Source organism: Lissotriton vulgaris, chromosome 6, assembly GCF_964263255.1.
Source record: "Lissotriton vulgaris chromosome 6, aLisVul1.2, whole genome shotgun sequence".
Lineage (NCBI taxonomy): Eukaryota > Metazoa > Chordata > Amphibia > Caudata > Salamandridae > Lissotriton > Lissotriton vulgaris.
Window position 1 is genome coordinate 1,036,413,297 of NC_141694.1, and position 20,612 is coordinate 1,036,433,908.

At 42.3% G+C, this 20,612-nt stretch overlaps 1 protein-coding gene across 1 annotated transcript in view; it reads right to left on the reverse strand.

Moving 5' to 3' along the window:
* The window catches only part of THBS2 (thrombospondin 2), a 728,644-nt gene that overhangs the window by 460,777 nt on the left and 247,255 nt on the right, over window positions 1-20,612 (reverse strand). The window contains exon 13 of the mRNA XM_086927100.1: window positions 1,500-1,718. Coding sequence (XP_086783226.1) covers window positions 1,500-1,718 — 219 coding nt within the window. The remainder of the gene's footprint in view (window positions 1-1,499; window positions 1,719-20,612) is intronic.

Genomic DNA, 20,612 nt, shown 5'->3' on the forward strand with positions numbered 1-20,612 from the left:
TACAGATATTCACACAGTTTAGTCTCTATCCACTATATTTAGTGAGACACTATAAATTAGTCAAGTAAACAGTCAATTACACTGCTACTAAATCCTCCATCCAAACATTTATATTTATATATCCACTCATTCTTCAATGTAAATTGCTATATATATAATACATATTTAAATAACGAAGCAAACCACATTAACTGGATGATGTCATCAGTGATGTCATCAGTGATATCATTTGAGATATCATCAGTGGTGTCACTGACCATGTCATGAATTATGTAATATGTGGCATCATCAGCAGTGGATTGCGGGTGCGCGAGATATAGAGGCCTATTAGGATGGCGGACAGACCTGCGTCCGTCTGCCACACCAAGGTGGTGTGACCGTCCGCAGGGGCAGCGGCGGTCCCTCCATACCAATTAGGATGTGACCGCCACCCTGGCGGTCACATCCCGTATCTTTAACCTGGAAGGCGGGTGCTGCTTGAAGTAGCACCCGCCGCAAGATTAAAAATGCATACTTTGCATTTACATGCACAAAGCGGCAGGCACTGCGCGGTGCCTGCCGCTTGGTGCATGTAAATGCAGGGGGGACCATAGGTACCCCCCATGTGCACCCCGCACCCCCGAAACCCTGGGGGCCCGCAACAGGCCCCCAAACACAAAATGCCACATGCTTTTCCACGGCAGAATAGCCGCCGTGGAAAAGCATGTTTACGCCTGCAACCTAATATGGCTGGCGGTGCCTTGCAGACACCGCCACCATATATGCGTGCATTCACCGCGGATCAGCGGTGGACAGACTTGCAGTCCGCCGCTGATCCCACCAGCATCCTAATGTCATGGTGGGTGTTTGCAATGTCCGCGGCGGTGAATCCGCATCCTCCGGGCCGGCGGTGGCTTCCACCGGCCCGGAGGATGCATATTCACCGCCAACATAATCGACCCCTATATCGGAGGAATTTCAATTATTTTGTCCGAGTGAAATGTCCAGTTAACTATAACACCCCTAAAACCTGTAGTTTTTTCAGTGAATTTCCAAGGTTTTTTAAATGCTAATTCCTATAATTCCTAACTATATCAGACCTGAAACCTATGTTTTTTCCGTGAATGAATATATATATATATATATATATATATATATATAGAGAGAGAGAGAGAGAGAGCGATAGAGAGAGAGAAAGCGAGAGAGAGAGAGAGAGAGAGAGATAGATATTATATGAATATATATGTATGTGTTTATATGTGTACATAACATAACATATACACAAACACAGAGACATTGATTTATCAAAACATTTACAATTTGAGGTAGAGGAACATAAAATGATTGCTTGACTACCAACTTGTGTTTATCATTATTCCCCAACATAATTACTAGCACCCTTTGCCTTAAGTAGCTGTGCAGTGGTGTTGATGCTATAAATACAACTCAAATAATACAGAGAAATGAGTGGCCAGAATACAAAATATGCTATTCTTCATTTCGTCACAGTTGTCACTCACCTTACTACAGTGGTAGGTGGCATTTGCTGCACAAATCAGATTACTGTTGGGCCATCCATCTAAATCTGTGTCTTCACCACAGATGAGGCCATCTCCGGCATATCCTGTCCTGCATTCACACTTATATACAGGATCACTGAAATGGCCTAGGTAGATGCATTCGGCTGATTTATGGCATTTGTGAGTTTTGTCTTTGCATGGATTCTCAGGTTCACACATCTAGAAGACAGAGAAAAACACATCTTCCTCAGCTTTGTGATACAGCAGAAAAATAAATTATATCTTTGGAGAATAAGTAATGTATACAATCTGTTCTTTGTGTTTAAAAGGCCCAGAGATGCACGTAGTATATACGCAACCTAATAAGTGGAGCATGCTGAGTGTAGCCCAATGCTTTTTATCTTAAAGATACAACCTTAAATCATGTTTATATTTACAAAGCCAGAAAATATCTCTTGTAAATCTTCCAGGGCTCATTTCACAATCCCTGGGTTTTGAAAGTTAACCATTTGCTCTGAAGGATTTCTCTATGATTGGAGCAAATTTTGGATTTTCATGGGATTCAAAAGGATTACCAGACATGAGATCCTTACATTTCTTTAAATAATCAAGTACATAACATTTACACATTATGATGTTCAGTCAAAAGGGAAGATGAGTGTGCAGGACAATGATTTCAGTGCACATTGTTTCCTAAATTTCTCAACCAGTGCAAAATAAAATTAATTTTCAAACTGTTCAAGCAGCTACTTTATGTTATTTCTATTCCCTACATGCCCAAAAACCTCTTACAATGCTACTGGTAAAAGTTCAAAATGTTTTTTCATTACAGATGTATACTCAGAAATCTATAGAGACAATGAATGTCACAAATATCTTTGAAATGCACATGTTGAAGTCAAACACTGCACCACTACTGCTATATGATATTATCTTTCCTGCCTCAACCAGTGGAACGTCCCATCGGGATGCAGCAACAAGCTCCAGTTATGACCTCAACATCTCTTTTGTTGATATTCTTAATCATCTCACTGGTTTTCAAACCGTCACTGTCACACACACGAGATTATGACATCCATAAACCGGGTTCTCCAGAAAATTCATGCTCCTCTTTCATAGTACATCTGGACGTGGTCTCAGTGGCCCCTGTCATTTGTAACTTGATCGGACTTTCAACACTGGCTTCCATCCCTCTGATTGGAAAAAGACCTGTATTGTCCTGTTCCTCATAAATCCTTCTTTAGACACCACCTTGTAATTACAGGCCCTTTTCCTTGTTACATTTCACCAAGATGATGGAAAAAAGGAGTACTCAGATGTCTAAGTTTACTGAGAATAATTCCCTTCTTACCTCAGTTCACTCTAGGATTAGGGCATCTTATTGCATGGATATAGAACAGGCAGGAATGCAAAATGTGCTTCGAAGTATTCTCAATCAGGGAGATGCAGCTGCCCTAATTCGCTTAGATTTCTCCTCGGCTTTTGGTACTGTCATGATACACTAGTGAAAGGACTACAGGTGTATAACATGAATTTGGTTAAATTTGGCAACTCAGATCTTTTGTGGAGGTCTCCAGGGCTCCTCTTTGAGTCCCACCATATTCAATTTGTATGCAGCTCCTCTTGTAGTCCTCATGCTCCTCTTGTAGCTCACTGGATCAGCAAAATCCTTGTTGGGTCAGGGAGCAGTGGCACGCAAGATATCCAAAAATCTGCCTTAAGTTAAAATATGACATAGCTGACATATGGTCTGGCTGGCAATCTCTTGCTTTGGTCTTCTGTCAGGTGGCCAGATACTACAAAAACAGTACTTCCCTGTAAGAAAGCTGTTTTCTTTCTTGGGAAGTGTCCTCAACCCTCACAACCAATCATGTTGGACCTGGCCCTTTTTAGTGGGTCCCCTCCAGATTTTTTGCTTTCTGTAACTAAACCCATTTTTGTTGGCACCTTTTCTCTGCTAACCAGTTCCTATGCTCTGTAAAATTGTACTACACATAACTGACACATTTAGTTTACTTGTAAGTCAATCAATCAAGCAATCAAAACAAGCTTTATTTGATTTTGAAAATTAAAATCATAAAGCAAACATATAAAAAGAGACAGTACGTTATCATATATTACATTACAAATGCTCATTTATGAACAGCTGTAGGGAGTTCTAGAAATGTTCATAATATATTTAGATACATGTTATGGTTCCCTTGGGTAGACATTTAAAAGCACGTTACCTAAAGTTCAGATGTTAACAGCTTTCCTTGTCTTCAATCCATTCTTTAGGAAGCCCACCATAGAACCAATACAATAATAACTTTCGAGCATCTGTAAATGTATGAAAGCAGGGCGACATTGCCTCCATCCTCCCTGTTTTAAAAGTAGTTTTAACCATCTTTGCCTCTCATTAATATACAACTTACAAAATAAGACCACATGCATTGTGCTTTGTTGAGATACTTTATCACAGGGACATCAGCATAATTCTCTTGACCAGTCATCAGTCGTATCCGCCCGAAACATACGGCAAATATGGTTGAATATTGGAGGTCGTGATGATCGTTGATGACAGATCACCATGGGTTTATTCAACTCAAGTGGTAACCTATTTTCTTCAAGGTGAGTCATAACAACTTTTAAAAAATCTTTTCGTTGTATAGCATTCATACTATCGGGCATGGTAAAATACTCTGGGTGGCCAATGTCCGGCATAAAATTTTCAACATATTCAGCCATAAAATGTTACGAACATTATCTAGTCTCATTGAGTCCCTTATTATTTCCCTGTTAAGTCCAGCACTCACTGTGGTCCAAATTCTATGCCATAACAAAACTGGCTGTGCCTTAATCAAATCGGAAATATATGTAACAGCAAGCTCGGAATGGCAATAAAAACTAGTGCCCAATTTGGAAACATTTAAAAGGGACCTCAGAAAGATGTTTTCCGTGCGCTGAATTATAGTACAGTCTTGGAATCCCCAGATTCCTGCCCCATAGATTGCCATACTCACGCACTTTGCTCGATATATCTTTAATAACATTTCTGGTGGCCTTTTCCCCTAATTTTTAAGAGAAATTAAGGAGGGCTGCAATAAACTTCATAAAAACTAAGGACCTAGCTTTAACTGCTGGTGCCCAAGAGCCAGAATTATCAAAAATTACGCCCAGATAACTGAATGCAGGGATGGTCTCCACTTTATTCCCCCCGCCTGAAAGCTTCTATTCTTATTTTTAATTGTCTCACATGACATCACAAAGCTTTTCTGGGCATTTAGTTTTAGGCCAAGCCTATCCATAAAACTAGTATAAAAAGAAAGGGCCCTTTGTAATCCTATTTGAGTACGGGACATGAGGACGGCATCGTCAGCATAAAGGAGAGATGCGATTGGACGGCAATTTACAGATGGAGGATCCCTAGTATGTGACACCAACTCCTGTTCTAAGGCGTTGGTGTATAAGGAGAATAGGAGTGGTGCCAATACGCATCCCTGCCTTACACCTCGTTCTATTTTAAATGAGGCAGTCAAGTCGCCCTCAGTACCGTAACAGACCTTTGCAGTTGCTCCAGTATACAGCTGTTTAAAAAACTGGATTAAAACAGTGTTAACTTTCAATTCATTTAAAACACCCCACAATTTCTCGTGAACAACACAATCAAAAGCTGCGGAAAGAGCTACAAAGGCCAAATAAAAATTCCCTGCTTTGGCCTTAGTATATTTACCAATTAAAATACTTAAATTCAAAATCTGCTCGTTAGTTCCTAAACCAGCTCTAAAGCCATATTGAATGTTGCTTAAAATTCCTTTTTCTTCAGTCCATCCCTATAGTCTTTCTAGGACAATCCTGCCCGCCACCTTCGTCAAAGAATCCAACAAAGATATTGGGCAATTGGAAGCAGGGTTCTCTTGATCGCCCTTTTTAAAAATGGGTACTATGATGGATTCGGACCATGTAGTAATAAAACTTCTTTCGCCAATCCACTTGTAAAACTCTAGTTAAAATGGGGGCCCAAACCTTCAGATTTGACTTATATAGGTCAATTGGTATCCTGTCAGGGCCAGCGGCTTTACCACTCTTACTTGCTTTAACTGCGGCAGTTACGTCATGAAGCAAGATATCACGTTTATTAGGTAGGAAGGCCTGGTCTACATTCCCTATTTCGGGCCTCTCAAAGGCTTCTTTGTTAGACTTCTGTCTTGCATATACTTTGGAAAAGAAGTCAATCCTGGTCTGTTCTGCTATTGCCAACTCGATGGTTGGTTCATCTATTTTGTTGGCAAGGAAAGGTGCATTTACCACAGCCCAAAATTTCGTGCTATCTTTAGACTCAGCAGCCTCAATAAGGTCCTTCCAGGCGTTATCTTTCAACGATGATATCCTATTTTTCCGTGCTTCGTGATACAGTTTTCTACATACCCTTATCTCAGTCATGTCTCTCGCCTCACTATGTAAGGCCTTCTTCAAGTTACAATAACTTCTAGTGCAATTTTTATCGAACCAGCCTTTCTTGTATTGCAAGTACCCTTAGGATCTTTAAATAAGATGGTTCTAACAACCTCAGTAATATTATGAAAAGCAGTTCAAACATTGTCATGTGTTGGGCTGTCACTTAGGAATTTTTAAGATTTGATCTAATGCCTTTGCTACTGTCTCAGTACTTAATTTTATATGGTCCCTGCTTCCCCAACGGATAGCATATCCATTTTTTCTCCCTAGTTCTATGTCCTGCACCCATGCTATTCTATTACGAGTATTTTTAGACACCCGGCTTGGAACTTTTATGTTCACACTAATGGCCAAGTGGTCACTCATGACATAATGGTGGGTATCAAAGGCCTTTATATAGCTAGCATAGCGATATGGGATGATGATAAAATCAATAAGTAATTTAGCACCTCTCCCTATAAATGTGTAATTAAACTCCACCATAGGCGTGCACAGGCGGTTAGAAAATCCCAAATCATGTTTAAACATAATTTCATTAAACTGGTCGCCTTTTGTAGTGTGTTGGAAGTGAAATGATGGGTCATCATTATCCAAGGTTAAACCACACTTCCCGCCACCCACCAATGGACACAGACTAGTATTAAAATCCCAACCCTAAATAGGTATAGTTTCAGCGTTGGAATTTAATTCTGAATAAGCGATATCTCTACTGAGCTTCTCTAGTATGGATCCCAAGTGGGCTATTTGAATGTTATTATAGAAATTTACGAGAAGCAATGCATTATTACAATCCGTCTGTATTAAAACCGTTTGGTAATACATTTCAGAACTAACCATCACACTCTTATGTGTGGCCAGCCGATTCAAGATATAGACACATAATCCTCCTTTTGGCCTACCACTAGGAGATTGAATCGCTGAAGTGTGAAATGTCTTGTACCCATTTATATGTATACTATCGATGACCCAGGTCTCCGGTAGACACAGGACGTCGAATTTGTCAATATAAATTTGTCATACTGGATCGTTTGCCTTGTTCCTTAGGCCTGCCACATTCCAGAACAGGATTCTGCATGACCCAGATTTATTATCAATTTGGTTCGTGAGACCACTGGCATTACCTAAGGTACTTTCCAATTCAACCTCTCGTATTTCCATGGCCCTGTTCTGCAAAGTGGTATTAGCCAGGTTATCAGTTTTTAAAGTATGCTCAAATGCAAGGCGACCCCTTATGATTGGGTGTCAATCATTCTCATCTAAAGAAGTAAGGGGACCAAATCTGTTTGACACGGCCACAGTGTAACCCGGTCCCTCCTGTCTCCAGCCTTGCTTACCATGGTTAACTGGGGTATTAGTGGTATTTGGTGGGTAGACAAACCCCAAGGGACGCACTTGGATTCTGGTATTAAATGTGTTTAATCTGTGCATTCTTAATGGGACTTTCCCAACTAGGCCAGTGAGCCTAACGAGAGCACTATGCAATGGCCTTCACAGGCTTTATTACATTTGCCCACCCAGGCCACCCTCCTCACCATCTTAAATTCTTTGAAAAGAGCATTTGTTAGACCTGTCCTTTTACCCAACCAATTAATAGTCTTATTTCTTAAGTCAGGCCAGTTTTCTACAGTTGCTGGTGAAAGTTGGGGAACGTCAACTAAGATGACAGTGTATGTTGTTGCCGCTTGGAGGAGGTTAAGTGTTTGTAAATTATTCATCTCCTCAGAATACCCCTTTGCTGGTATTTATTCCAGACACTTGTTCAGTCCCTAGTTTACTACTTTCCACGCCTGAAACTGCAGATCTAGTTCTCTCTTCTTTTTGTGCATGACCTTTGTCAGAAAGTATGGATATGTTAGGTCGCTGATCATGGCAGTCACCCCGTTTGCCAGCTTCAAGAATTTTCTTATTTCCCAATGTAGTCGTAACAGTGCTAGACTTATCTAATTGCACCATACTTCTATATGAATATATGAGAATATTCAACAACGTTAAAATTAAACTTGGAAATGATCAATATATACTTGTGATTCACTTGCTCATGGAATAAGACTACGGTCCACTTTGTAGTGCACTGGATTGTTCTCCTCCCAGTAGGGGGAACCTTCGAATTTTATCAATTTAACGGTGCCAAGCCAACAAAACCCAATGGGTTTTGACGTGAACGCCTTGATCACAGGTTCCATCAATTTAATATTTACTGACATATACTTTTAAAATACGTGCAATACGTGAAAAACGTGAAAGACAAAGAAAGAAAACAATTCGAAAAATGAAAACATAGAAAGAGTGACATATCATGTTCACGGGATTGGCCATTTTGTCATAGGTATTTAGAACCAGTCCTCATACTAAATGGTCTTTGAAATAAAACAATACTCATTTGATAGGACACATTTTGCAATGAAAATAATCATAATCAAAGCAACAATTTATGCTTATAGATATCAAATATAATAAGGCAAAATTCATCAAATGAGAAAAAACGCGCTCTTATTCACAAACATAATCACATTGTGAGTAAAAAGCATAGTGAATGAGAAATATTATGCCACTCACTCTCATCACACAAAATGGGGTAACCTGTACACATGTCCTGACCTCATACAGTTATTCCTGCGAGTTTGTCGCTGTATTGTCGAATTTAGCCCAATTAAATAGATAGATGTTCACTGATCTCAACAGTAACATATATGACAAGCCAATCATAATTTGCTATCAATGTTCAGAAAGTATTTAAGTGGATCAATGTCCTACATACACAATGTCCTTCAAGAGGTATAACAAAATCTCACCATTCAAAAGAAAACTTATGCAAGGATACTAAATAAGAGTAAATCCTCAACGCTAAGTAACCTCTTGTAAATAATAAATAATAATGCCCAAGTGGGTACGATGGCCCCTGAAGAGCTCCCCGTTTGTTACGAGTTAAACAAACTAGTGGTCACAACTCCTCATGAGAGACCCTCCTACAGCAAGAGAAACTCGCCTAAAAGAAAATAGTGCTTAGAGACTAAATACGTTGTACCATGTGTTAGAACTGGGTGTCTCTAGTTGGCAGAGGTAGGTACCTTTGACCAAATGGGGACCCTTGCTTCTAGTCAGGGTAAGGGGGTACACTTCTAAAATAACCCCTGCTCACCCCCTTGGTAGATTGGCATGAGCAGACAGACTTATCTCGGAGGTAGTGTGTAAAGCATTTATGAACACATTCAGTAATACAGTGAAAACACTACAAATGGACACCACACCAGTTTAGAAAAATAAGTAATCTTTACTGTACTTAACACAAGGCCAAATGACAAAAATTCACAATACTGTAATCCAAAATAGGCTTTTAAAATGGTAGAAATGGTTCAGTTCAACGTAGATGGTAAATGCAACACTTTACTCTCAAAGTACACCAAGCTAATTGGTAACCAGTTACTTCCAGGGTGCTCTACACATCCGGGGAAAGTATAATAATCAGAAGTATTTCACAGTGCTGCAAAGGAAGAAGGGTTTGGTTAACATGCAAGCCCACCTCTATCCACAAGAGTAGACAGTAATTAATCAAAATGTTCTCCCAGAGCACTCAACGAATATTTAATACTCCAAGAGTATTAAAGTGACATCGAGTACGGGATCCAGTATCTATGCGGGTCCCGTCTTCTGCAAACCATGTCCTCTCTTACATGGCAGCCAGCCACATCCATAGATACTGGAACCCGTACTCGATGTCACTTTAATACTCTCAGACTGCAGAGAGATGAGGATATTGGACTATTGTTTTTGTAGAAGATGGGAGTCGTATAGATACTGGAACCTGTACTTGATGGTATTTTAACACTCTCGAAAAGAAGAGAGTAGAGGATATTTGAATACGGAATACTTGAAGCTATGGGGAATTACCGGCAGCAATCTAACAAGATTACTGAGAGCGTACGGCGGTGGATATCTGTTATACGGTATTTGGTTGAGGAGGATTGCAGTGTATGAACTGACGACTTTATGTTTGAACTGTAGTTTCAGAACAGCCCTGAGGAAGTCAAGGTGCTCAACTTTAGCACGACGAAACAAGTGTTGGCTGCTTATCTTTGGATGTGAATTTGAACAAATAAAAATATCTTGGAATACAAGGAACTTGAGAGCTGGGATTAAACGGAAGCAGAATATGAACTGTTGATTTGGACCATGCCAAACGGATGATAACTTTTTTAGAAAGTATTGCTTATATGTGGACATTATTAATATTCATTGAGTGCTCAGGGAGAACATTTTGATAAATTACTCTCAAAGTACCTTGGATGCGTCACGCAATACAAACAAAAGGGTCGCAGGGAAGGTTATGTGTTGGTTCCTTGCTTCGGGGGAGGTGATGCTTCGGTTCCTTACTGCAGCGCAGGGGAGGCGATTCGTCGGTTCCTTACCGGAGAGGAGATGATGCATCAGTTTCTTACTGTGATCCTGTGCGATGCGACAAGATGGCGTTGCAATGCGACGATCCGGTGCGATGCGAGAAAATGGAGTCTCGATGAGATGCGACTCGATAACTTCTGAGCCGCAACTGCTGCAGCGGCGACACGCGTCTCCCTGTTGCGTAGCGCTTCCAGCTCCCAGTGACTCACAGTCTCTCAGAGGGCCCAAAAAACAGTAGGCACCTCTCTGCAGGCAGAATTCCACAGCAAGGGAATTCAGGGCAGCTGGGGGGTAAGGAAGAGGTGTGGCACCACGGCTAGGGCGACTGACTCCGGAATCTGGGGATCATGGTTCGATCCCCAGCACCAGCGGCAGATTAGCCCAGCACCATGTGACTCTGGGCAATAGCTTGCTTAATCTTCCCGACGGCCCCCAGCGCCTAGAGACCCTTACGTGTGATTGTGCGCTCTACAAATGTGGATTATTATTATTATTATTGTTATAAAGTCTTGTAACCCTGAGACTTCAGGCAGGAGGCAAGTTCAGTTCAAGCCCTTGGAGATTCCTCTGCAAGATTGCAAAAGAACACACAACGTTCCTTACCTCTTTTTAGATTAAGATTTAGATTAAGAGTTTAGGGCCAGACTAGTTTTATTGCCGGAAAAGCCGTGGGGGTAAGTTGATAATGAAATTTGGGTCCAATGGATGTACCCCCAAAGGTCCCCACCATCCATGCACACGGCAACCGGATTAGCAGCTCCTTATCGGCCCTTTCAGAGTAGACCCACCCTGGGGGGGGGGAGTTTGGAACAGACCTTAAACAATTGTCTCCGGAGCATGCTGGAGCTTCAATAAAGGGTACTGTGCGAAGAATCCTTGTAAATATAAACACGAATGCTCCAAGTGCGGGGGTAAACATGCAGTTATGCAATGTTTCGGAGAACAGGCGATTTGGGGAAGTGGTTTTCCACACAGAGGAAGAGGTCATGCGTTTCAGTCTGGAAACAAGGGCTTCTACTCCAATCAGGGTGGACAATTTTTGTAAATGGCTAGCATTCTATCCCGATACACAGGAAGCTGCTTTTTTGGAATGGGATTTCAAGGAGGGCTTTAAGTTGGGATATCAAGGGTCTTGAGGCTGTAGATTTGTCAAAATTTGAAATCAGCAAATACATTTCCACATATAGGGCCTCATTAGGATCGCGGACGGACTTGCGTCCGTCCGCGACCCCAGAGCAGGAGGGAACCTCTGCATGGCATGCGGAGTTCCCTCCTGTGCAATTAGGATGTGACCGCCACCCTGGCGGTCACATCCTCTATTTTTAACATTGCGGCGGGAGCGGCTTCAAGCTGCACCCGCGGCAATGTTAAAAATGCAGGTGTTGCATTTGGATGCAGAAAGAGGCAGGCACCGCGTGGTGCCTGCCGCTTTCCGCATACAAATGCAGGGGGGTACCATAGGTACCCCCCCATGTGCACCCCCCACCCCCTCTTCACCTAGGGAGCCCACAACGGGCCCCCGCAGTGAAGTTACACTTGCTTTTCCACGGCGGAAAAGCCGCCGCGGAAAAGCATGTTTCACATCCCATCCTAATCTGGCTGATGGTGTCTGAGAGACACCGTCACCAGATTAGAGCTTTTCCGCCGCGGTTGTAAGCCAACCGCGGCGGAAAAGCTGCGGACGGAAACCAGGACCCACCAGCCATCCTAATGTGGCGGTGGGTCTTTGGTGGGTCCGCTGCGGATTTTCCGCATCCTCCGGGCCGGAGGATGCGGAAAATCCTCCATCCTAATAACCCCATAAGTGAGGAAAAAACTACTAACAGAAGTACAAGAAGGTAGAATGGCAGGGCCTTTTAATTGTTGGCCTTTAGAGAACCTAATTGTCTCGCCTTTAGGCGTAGTTCCCAAAAAGGCTAAAGGCGAGTTTCAAATGATTAGCAATGATTAGAGATTTGGGGGAAAAGTCAGAATTGGCAAAATGCAAGATTAAATCAGTCTTCAGGCTCTTGCCAGTTCATCCATCTGATTTTTCATTGCTTGGGATCTTTTTTGAGGGAAAATCCTTTGTGGACAAGACACTTCCCATGGGCTGCGCAATATCATCCAATTTGCTTGAATCCTTTAGCTCTTTTCTTCAGTGGTGTTTTTCTTTTTGTACTGGGCACACTGGAGTCACACATTACCTTGATGATTTTCTTTTTATGGGTAAAGCAAATTCCCAACAATGTGGATGGGCGCTACAACAATTCAAGATGTTCGCAAAAGACATGGGTGTGCCTCTAGCAGAAGATAAAACTGAGAGCCCCAGCTGTTGCATTACATATCTTGGAAATGAAATTGATACTAACAAGATGCAGGCCAGGCTCCCTCAGACGAAAATAGAAGAAATATCCAGGTTATTGGATCATGCATGCTCTGTTGATAAATTACCATTAGTGGAAGCCCAATGCTTGCTGGGTCATCTTAACTTTGCATGCAAAGTCATACGTGCAGGCAGGTCTTTTTGTAGGCGTTTGAGTTTTTCTATGTCAGGTGCAAAACTTCCACACCATAGGATCAGGATTACGGCACAAATGCGAGCAGATTTTGAAGTGTGGTCCACTTTTTTGTCAGAATTTAACGGGGTAACACTATGGTCACGATAGGATGATTTCATCTGGCTAATGCAACTATTTTCTGATGCATCCGGTGCCAATGGTTTCGGCCTTTTTTGGGAAGGAAAGTGGTGTGCGGAAAAATGACCGGCCAGTTGGTTGTTTGAGAAGAAAAGCATAGCCTTTTGGAATTTTTTCCGCTGATAGTAGCTGTAGCCGTGTGGGGAAATAAGCTGGCTAACAAGAATGTACTATTCAATGTAGACAAAAAGACAGTAGTTGATTTAGTCAACGGTCAAAAAGCCAAATACAAACAGATGTTGAAGTTACTGCAAACCTTTATGCTAGGTTGTTTAAAGTTTAACATAACATTTAAGGTTAAACATATTGCAGGAATAGAGAATGATATCGCAGATGCCCTATCACGTTTTCAGTGGGAGAGATTCCGTGGTTTGGCGCCCGGAGAAGAATTACGGAAGACTCAGATACCCAATGAGATATGGAATTTGGCAATGTGAACATTTATCAGCTCATCGAGAATTCATTAACAAACAGCACTAAACTGGCTTACAGAAGATCTTGGCTGGAGTTCATAGACTCAGGTGCTAAGTATAGACCTTTCAATAGAGCTGGGATACAACTACAAAGAGAGTATGTAGCTAACTTTATTATGCATAACATCAGCAAGAACATTTCGTCCACTACAATAGCTTGTAAATTAGCTGGTATAGCCTTTTACGGAAAGTTCTTTTGGGGTTATGAACCATCTGCGGGTGAAATGGGCAAAGAATATTGCAGAGATGGGCAAAGACTAAAAAGAAAGGGCTATGCAAAAGAGAGCTAATTTCGATAAGGATGTTATATCAATTGATTGTTAATATTCAAGAGATTTGTTTCTCCGCATTTGAATTCCACTTGTTTAAATTGTGCATGATTTGGCTCTTTTTTGGGGCATTTAGGGTATCGAAATTATTAGGAAATGCTACTAATGATGACCTGAAAACAAACAATGTGTCTTTGAGGCAGGCAGATATACAATTTTTTCTTGAACATTCAAAAACTGACCAGACTGCCAAGGGTTCAAAAATAATTCTACAGGCCATAGGTGGTATTTTATGCCCTAGATAGGCATAGTTGGAATTTTTAACAATAGGAGTTGCAAATTCAACTTTTATTTTTCGGCACCAGGATGGTTCTCCACTGAAGGCATCACAATTGTTAGCTATTGTGAGGAAGACATTAATAAAAATAGGAAAGGATCCAAGCCAATTTGGTACACACTCCTTTCGGATTGGGGCAGCGTCAGAGGCAGCACAATGATGGTTTTCTATTAGTGATGTTAAAAAACTGGGGCAGTGGTCTTCGGATTGTTGCCTTCGTTACATTAGACAATTGGAACATGACAGTTAATCGGGAGGATATTATTATTTTTTTCTTTTCAGGTTCTGTGGTAGGTTCAACAATGCCCCAGCATCAAGTATGAAATATTGGGCACTCATCAAGTGGGCTGCTAAGCAAGCGGAAAAGCGTCATTTTGGGAGAAACTTAGGTTTCTCTTCAGAAGATGTGGTGCTGTCTCGGTGGGGGAAGAGCGGCATGAAATGGGGCCACCTCATGCTGTTAATGAGTGAATTATCTGCAAAGAACAAGCCTGAAGTGGTCATATTACACCTTGTGGAAAATGATTTGGTGCAATTGTCTGTGTTAGGACTCTTGATAGAAAAATCAAAACAGATTTGGAACGTATCTCAAAGACCTGGCCCAACACGACAATCATCTTAACCGCTCTGATGCCTCGCAGAATATGGAGAGGGGCGGACAGATACACTGCCGTAGAGCGAGGAAGAAGGAAAGTTAATCAAGTTACAACGTTTTTGTTATATCAATAGCATACATTGGTTAATACATAGTGAGATTACTAAAGAGGATTATCCTTTTTTTAGACATGAGGGTGTTCACTTGTCTTTCATTGGGAACAAAATTTATCTGCTAAATATAAGGGAAATGATTTAAAAAAAATTGAATTTGCACACATGGTGTTGAGGTTAGACTGTTACAGCGACAGTACTGATTTGCACACTTTTTTCAGATCTTGGAAGGTTTTCTGTACTCAAAGATGCATTATTAAGTAGCAGATAGTGTTTTCCTTATGTTCTTTCTCCCATCTACCTCCATCCACCCCCCCAACTCTCCAATCTCTCCCTATCCTACCAGTATTTAATAGTCTAGTTTCTGGTGGTAGTTTTGTTAGTGATATTTAGCTGATGATAATTATTAACTGTTTGGCGACAGCATGTATTGTTTGGGAAGAAAATGGTAATGTTGTTGATGCTAGTAAAGTTTGCTCCTGTTGGGCGACAGTGGTGCTTGCAAATTTTATTTATTTCGAACTGATGACAAATGTCCAGTTTTTCCATAGCAGGATGAATTAATAAGGGGGGACAGGAAAAACGTATGAGTTAGGGTTTTTCCTGGTGGCAGAGTTGGAGGAGATAAAGACAGGCAGGAAGGGTTGGGGCATTAGGAATTACTTCGGACAGAGGGAAACAAGGGAGAGAAGTGGGAGGCAAGAGGTAGGCAGGGGCTGGAGATAGGGGTTTGGGGAGGAGGATCAAGCCGAACAAGGTTGGGTAATAGTTGCTAAGGGGATAATGCTTAGGGGCGGGGGGTGTCAGGTTGGAACATGTTTGTATTATAATCTGTATGCTAAAGTATATTGTACTGCCTACCTGTCCAGTAAAGCGGCCTTTTACCCCATATTTGGGACTTGGACTTACTTATTGCTCGATGTATAAATGTTTGCCACTTTAGAAGCAGAAAACTGCTGCTAAAGAGGCGATAATGCGCTTGATAATGCACCCTTGTAAATTCCCATAGAAGCCCATGTTCTGGGGTGAACATGGGCTTCTATGGGAATTCTCTACGGAGTATTATCAAACCCATTATCTCCGCTTTAGCTGCAGTTTTTCTGCCGCTAAAGAGGCGATAATGTTAACGCCGTGCTTGATAATATGCCCCCTGGAACTTTAGCACCGTTTTCGGGCCAGAGTTACCCCAGTGACTTTGACAGGGTTAGAGGTGTAGGACATTTCTTCCATTACCCCTGAAATTTACTCATGCAATCCGTGTTCTGAGAGTTTTACTAAAGCCATGTGCATCTTACAAAAGGCAAAGCGAGTTGCTTTGACAATGCTTGTTTTACTTAGCACTTTTGCCATTTTGCAAGTGTTCTCGTTGTAGGTCCCAATCATCACGAATATTCACTAATTTGAGCAAGGTCACACAATTTCCTAAGTGGAGAAGCCAGGATCAGAGCTGGCCCCAAAGCTAGCCTCCTGTCTCATACTTATAAGGCCTTCGGTGGCCATCAGCCCAGAGGTGCTGCAGGGACAGAGGGCACGTGAGCTCACCGTGGGCACAGAAACCGGAAGTAGCCGTCTTAAACTTGATTGCTGTCTGAGGGCCTGGAGGCAGCCGCTGACAGACAAAGGCTTCCTGTTACTGACCCGTAATCCCCCTGAGCCAGAGGGCTCTGACACCGCTGACACTCCTTTCATCAGAACACACAGACCTGCAGCTGTCAGGAGAATGCAGGAAAAGCATGTCCCAGAAACTCATTTCTTACTATTTATTTAAAACAGAATTTTAGATATTATGTAACTCATAATACCCCTGATGAGTCGCTGAATTATTGAAAAGTCTCTCAGAATCTTCTGCAGAGACACTTTCTACTGAAAGAGAAAGAAAGAACCTCTTTTTATCCTCTGCCTTTGTTGTTGATGCACAGCTGTCATACAATTATTTGAATTCAGACAGTGGAGGGGTTAGTGCAGAATGAGGTGTCGGCTTGTGGGCTCCTTTGCTTATACTTAGGGCACCATTCACGCTATGTGCACCTCAGTGTAACTTTGGCCAGTAGGGAGCTCCAGGGAATGTACCCATGTAAATGGATTTACTCCCGGATATAGTTCTGCCAGAATGATGTAAACGTGAGTGAATGTAGCTTCTTGCAACGGCAGTTGGATAAGGGGACATTTGTTCGGGGGGCAAGGGGGAGGACAAACTCATACATTCAAAAACCTTTTGCAAGGAGTGTCTCACCCTGAAAAAACTGCTGATTGACTCTGGTGAAAGACAAGAGTAAATTGATTTGGTGGAGTTGTTGTTGACAGGTGTATTCCACGAGGAAAACAAATTAAAAGTAAATGAGTGGAAATATACTTATGTGTTGGATTTACACATGCAAGAATGTTAACATGGCCTGTTTCTATGTTGTAAATATGCATGCACATAACAAGCAGTGGCGTGCCCCCCACTTAGCTGGTTTTTGCTGGCGTTGTGTATTCATTGGTCGGGTCGGTTAAAATTGAAATACTAAATCCAGTGATGAAACATAAAGTACATAAAGGGCAGCACTCGTGAAATGGGCACTGAGCTAAGACAGAAATAACAAAACACGAGCATTGCAAAAGTGCTCGTGCTATGTGGAAAACTAGTGGGTGGCACAGTAACCAAACGGCAACTCATGATCGGGGGATCCGTGTTTGAGTCTCAGCCCGGGGTCAACATTCTGTGAATCTGGGCAAATCACTTACTCTCCCCCTGCTCAGCTAAAGTCTACTAACTTAAATTGAACAAACAAAAAAAGACGACACACAGAGACAAGCTAATTTTAAATTAAACAAAAGATAACAAACAGAATGCGTGTGACTGCTCGTTCCCAAGGCATTACTCCATGAGAGTTATCTTGTGAAAAAAGGTGGGACATGCACCCCAATTGCAGGTCTTCCTATTTGAGTGACACATTCAGCAGCCAGTCCAAAGCGTGGGAGGAGTCAGACCCCACAAAGTAAAGATAACATATCGCCTAATCACACAAGCACTGTTAAGGCTCGACCTGGAAAAAATCTTTTTTGTGAGCGTTTTTGTGATGTGCCAAAACACACATTGACCTAAGGAATTTGGACCTCCACCTAATATATCCAGAAGTGCATAACTTCATATAATCACACACTCCAAATGCAGGTCAAAGAGAAGACCGAAATGGTATTACTTAGCATCAGGGTCTTATGCTGGATTTACCCTTTGGATGTGTGACTATCCCAGGAGGTTCAGGACTCGGTTTCTATCAGATCTGAACTATGCCAATGTACTAGTGGCAGGGTGGCAGTAAAAGCACAGGAGGGGCAGAGCTGGAAAGCAGAAGAGGTACAGAATATTAACAGTGGAGCAGAAATTGAGAAAAAAGGGTAGGACAGAAAAGTAGCAGCAAAGCAGGAAAATAACTGGAGGATTGGTGGAGCCTGAAACCAGATGGAAGGCAGGAAAATAGAAATGACAGAAGAAGGAAGTGCAGTGTCCACCCTCTTTTGATCCAGGTAGGGGGCATGGCTCGAATCAAATACTTGAAAGTGGTGGAACGAGGTGAAGGCAAGGATCGGACCACCATCATTAGGAACAATGAACAATACTATGTGAAGGGAAGAGGGGAGCATCTACCTAATGAAAACAATATAAAAAGCACAAAAAGGGAAGATCACAAAAAATAGCATGTCTTTGAATAAGGAAAACCAGACCACATGAACATTGCATAGATAAAGTGAGAGGTCTATGCTTTCCCATGAAAGACTTCAGCCTCTTCCACCCATCTCATACTGACATTGTGAGCTAGACACCTTAGTGAGTGTAACTTCAACCTTTCAGAAAGTAATTCACGCTAAATCTCAGGACTAGGCTTAACACTGCTCTATTATTCCTTGAAGACCACAACTGGGTTTTTGATGGATTTTTAATGACCTTCATGCACCCTACAAGGCAGAACACTTGGTTTTGGCATTTTCTTTCTCCAGTCCATGCATCCATATTTTGCTCCCAAAATGCTTAATCAGAAAATTACTATTAATGTTACAGCAAGATTACTGTTATATCGCAGTCAACATGGCCCCTCCTTATAAGGTACAGCAATAGCTACTATTTAATAGGAGACTGTTAGAACTGGTGGTCTCTAGTTGGCAATGGTTTGCACCTTTGCCAAAATAGGGACCCTTACTTCTAAGTCAGGGAAAGGGGATTACACTACTGGATAACCCCTGATCACCCCCTTGGTAGCTTGGCAAGAGCAGACAGGCTTATCTCAGAGGCAGTGTGTTAGGCAGTTGTGAACACATACAGTAATACCGTGAAAACACTACAGATGGTCACCACACCGGTTTTATAAAAATAAGTATTCTTTATATAGACTTATCACAAGACCATAAACCACAAAAATCCACAATACTATAATCAATAATAACTCTTCAAGTTGGTAGGAATAGTTCAAAAATAGGTTATTCACTTAAAAGCAGTCTTTAGCAAGAGATAACCCCAACTAGATTTATCACGACGTCAAGGTCAAAGAAATCCCCAAAAACGGCACCGACCGTGAGGTGCGCGGCGTAGGGCCCGGAGTCAAAACAGACCCAAAGAGAGCAGTACCTAGGAAAAGTGAAAACAAAGATAGCTCACAGCATCAGGGAGGGGGTGTGGCAACGTTGGCGCATTGTGGCGTTGGTTCCTTGCTTCGGGGGAGATGATACATTGGTGTCCTGGATGCTGGCGCAGGCAGGGGAGGCACTAGTTCCTGACTGGAGAGGAGGTGACATCACGATGTTGCCCAAACCATGGTTACGTACAATGTCAAGATGTCAATGGATTCTTGCCCACCCACATCGATAATCGGCTCCGCAAAGATGTCGGATTCGGAGTCGATGCGGCACAGCAGCAGACATCGAACCTACGTAGCAAGTCGGAGCAGCGTTATGGCAGCCTTACCATGTCGTTCGCTGACGTCGATGTGGCAGGCGGCTGGCGTTGGGTGTACGTTGCAAGTCTGAGCGGCGCTCACAGCTTCGATGCAGATGACGGCGTCACTTGCCGGCATCTGTGTTACAGATTTCCTTCTGTAGCAGCTAGAACAGCAAGTTCCAGATGCAGGCAAAGAGAAGGGGGGAAGTCTGGTGTCCCTGAGACTTCGGTCAGGAGGTAAGTGCAAATCAAGCCCTTGGAGTAATATTCTGCAAGATGATGAAAGTTCTTAAAAAGTTCCTTCTCCTTTCCTTGGCATTAAAGGAACCACTGCAGGTCAACCCAGCAAACAGCAAACTGGCAGAGGGGAAGTCCAAACTCCTGCAGCTTCCTTGATTCTTCTCCTCTGCAAAGGTTTGTTCCCAGAAGTGATCCAAAGTCTTGGGGTCTGGGTCCCCATATTTATACTGCAAAAGCCTTTGTCCTCTGAAGGCAGAGGGTCCTGTACCTAGTCCAAACCAGTTCTGTGCAGTCCTGGAGCACTTTGTTTACAAGACTCCTTCTTTCCTTTGGCAGGGTGGGCCAGGATCATCAGATACAGCACAGGAGGTGGAGCCAGCAGTGTGGAAGGCAGGCACAGGACTATTCAGGCCCAGGTGCTACTCCTCACACCACTCTACAAGCAGATGGATCTATTCATCCCTGTGCTGACTCACCCTGTCTCATGGAGCCACCCCAGTCCCTGTCACTCACAAAACCAGACATACAATACACAACCTAGTAGAGGCAGGCTGGATTGTTAGGTAAGAAAATACCTACCTACTTTCTAAAAGTGGTATTTTCAAACACAGAATGTTAAAACCAACTTTACTAAAAGGTGTATTTTATCATTCTGGGTTCA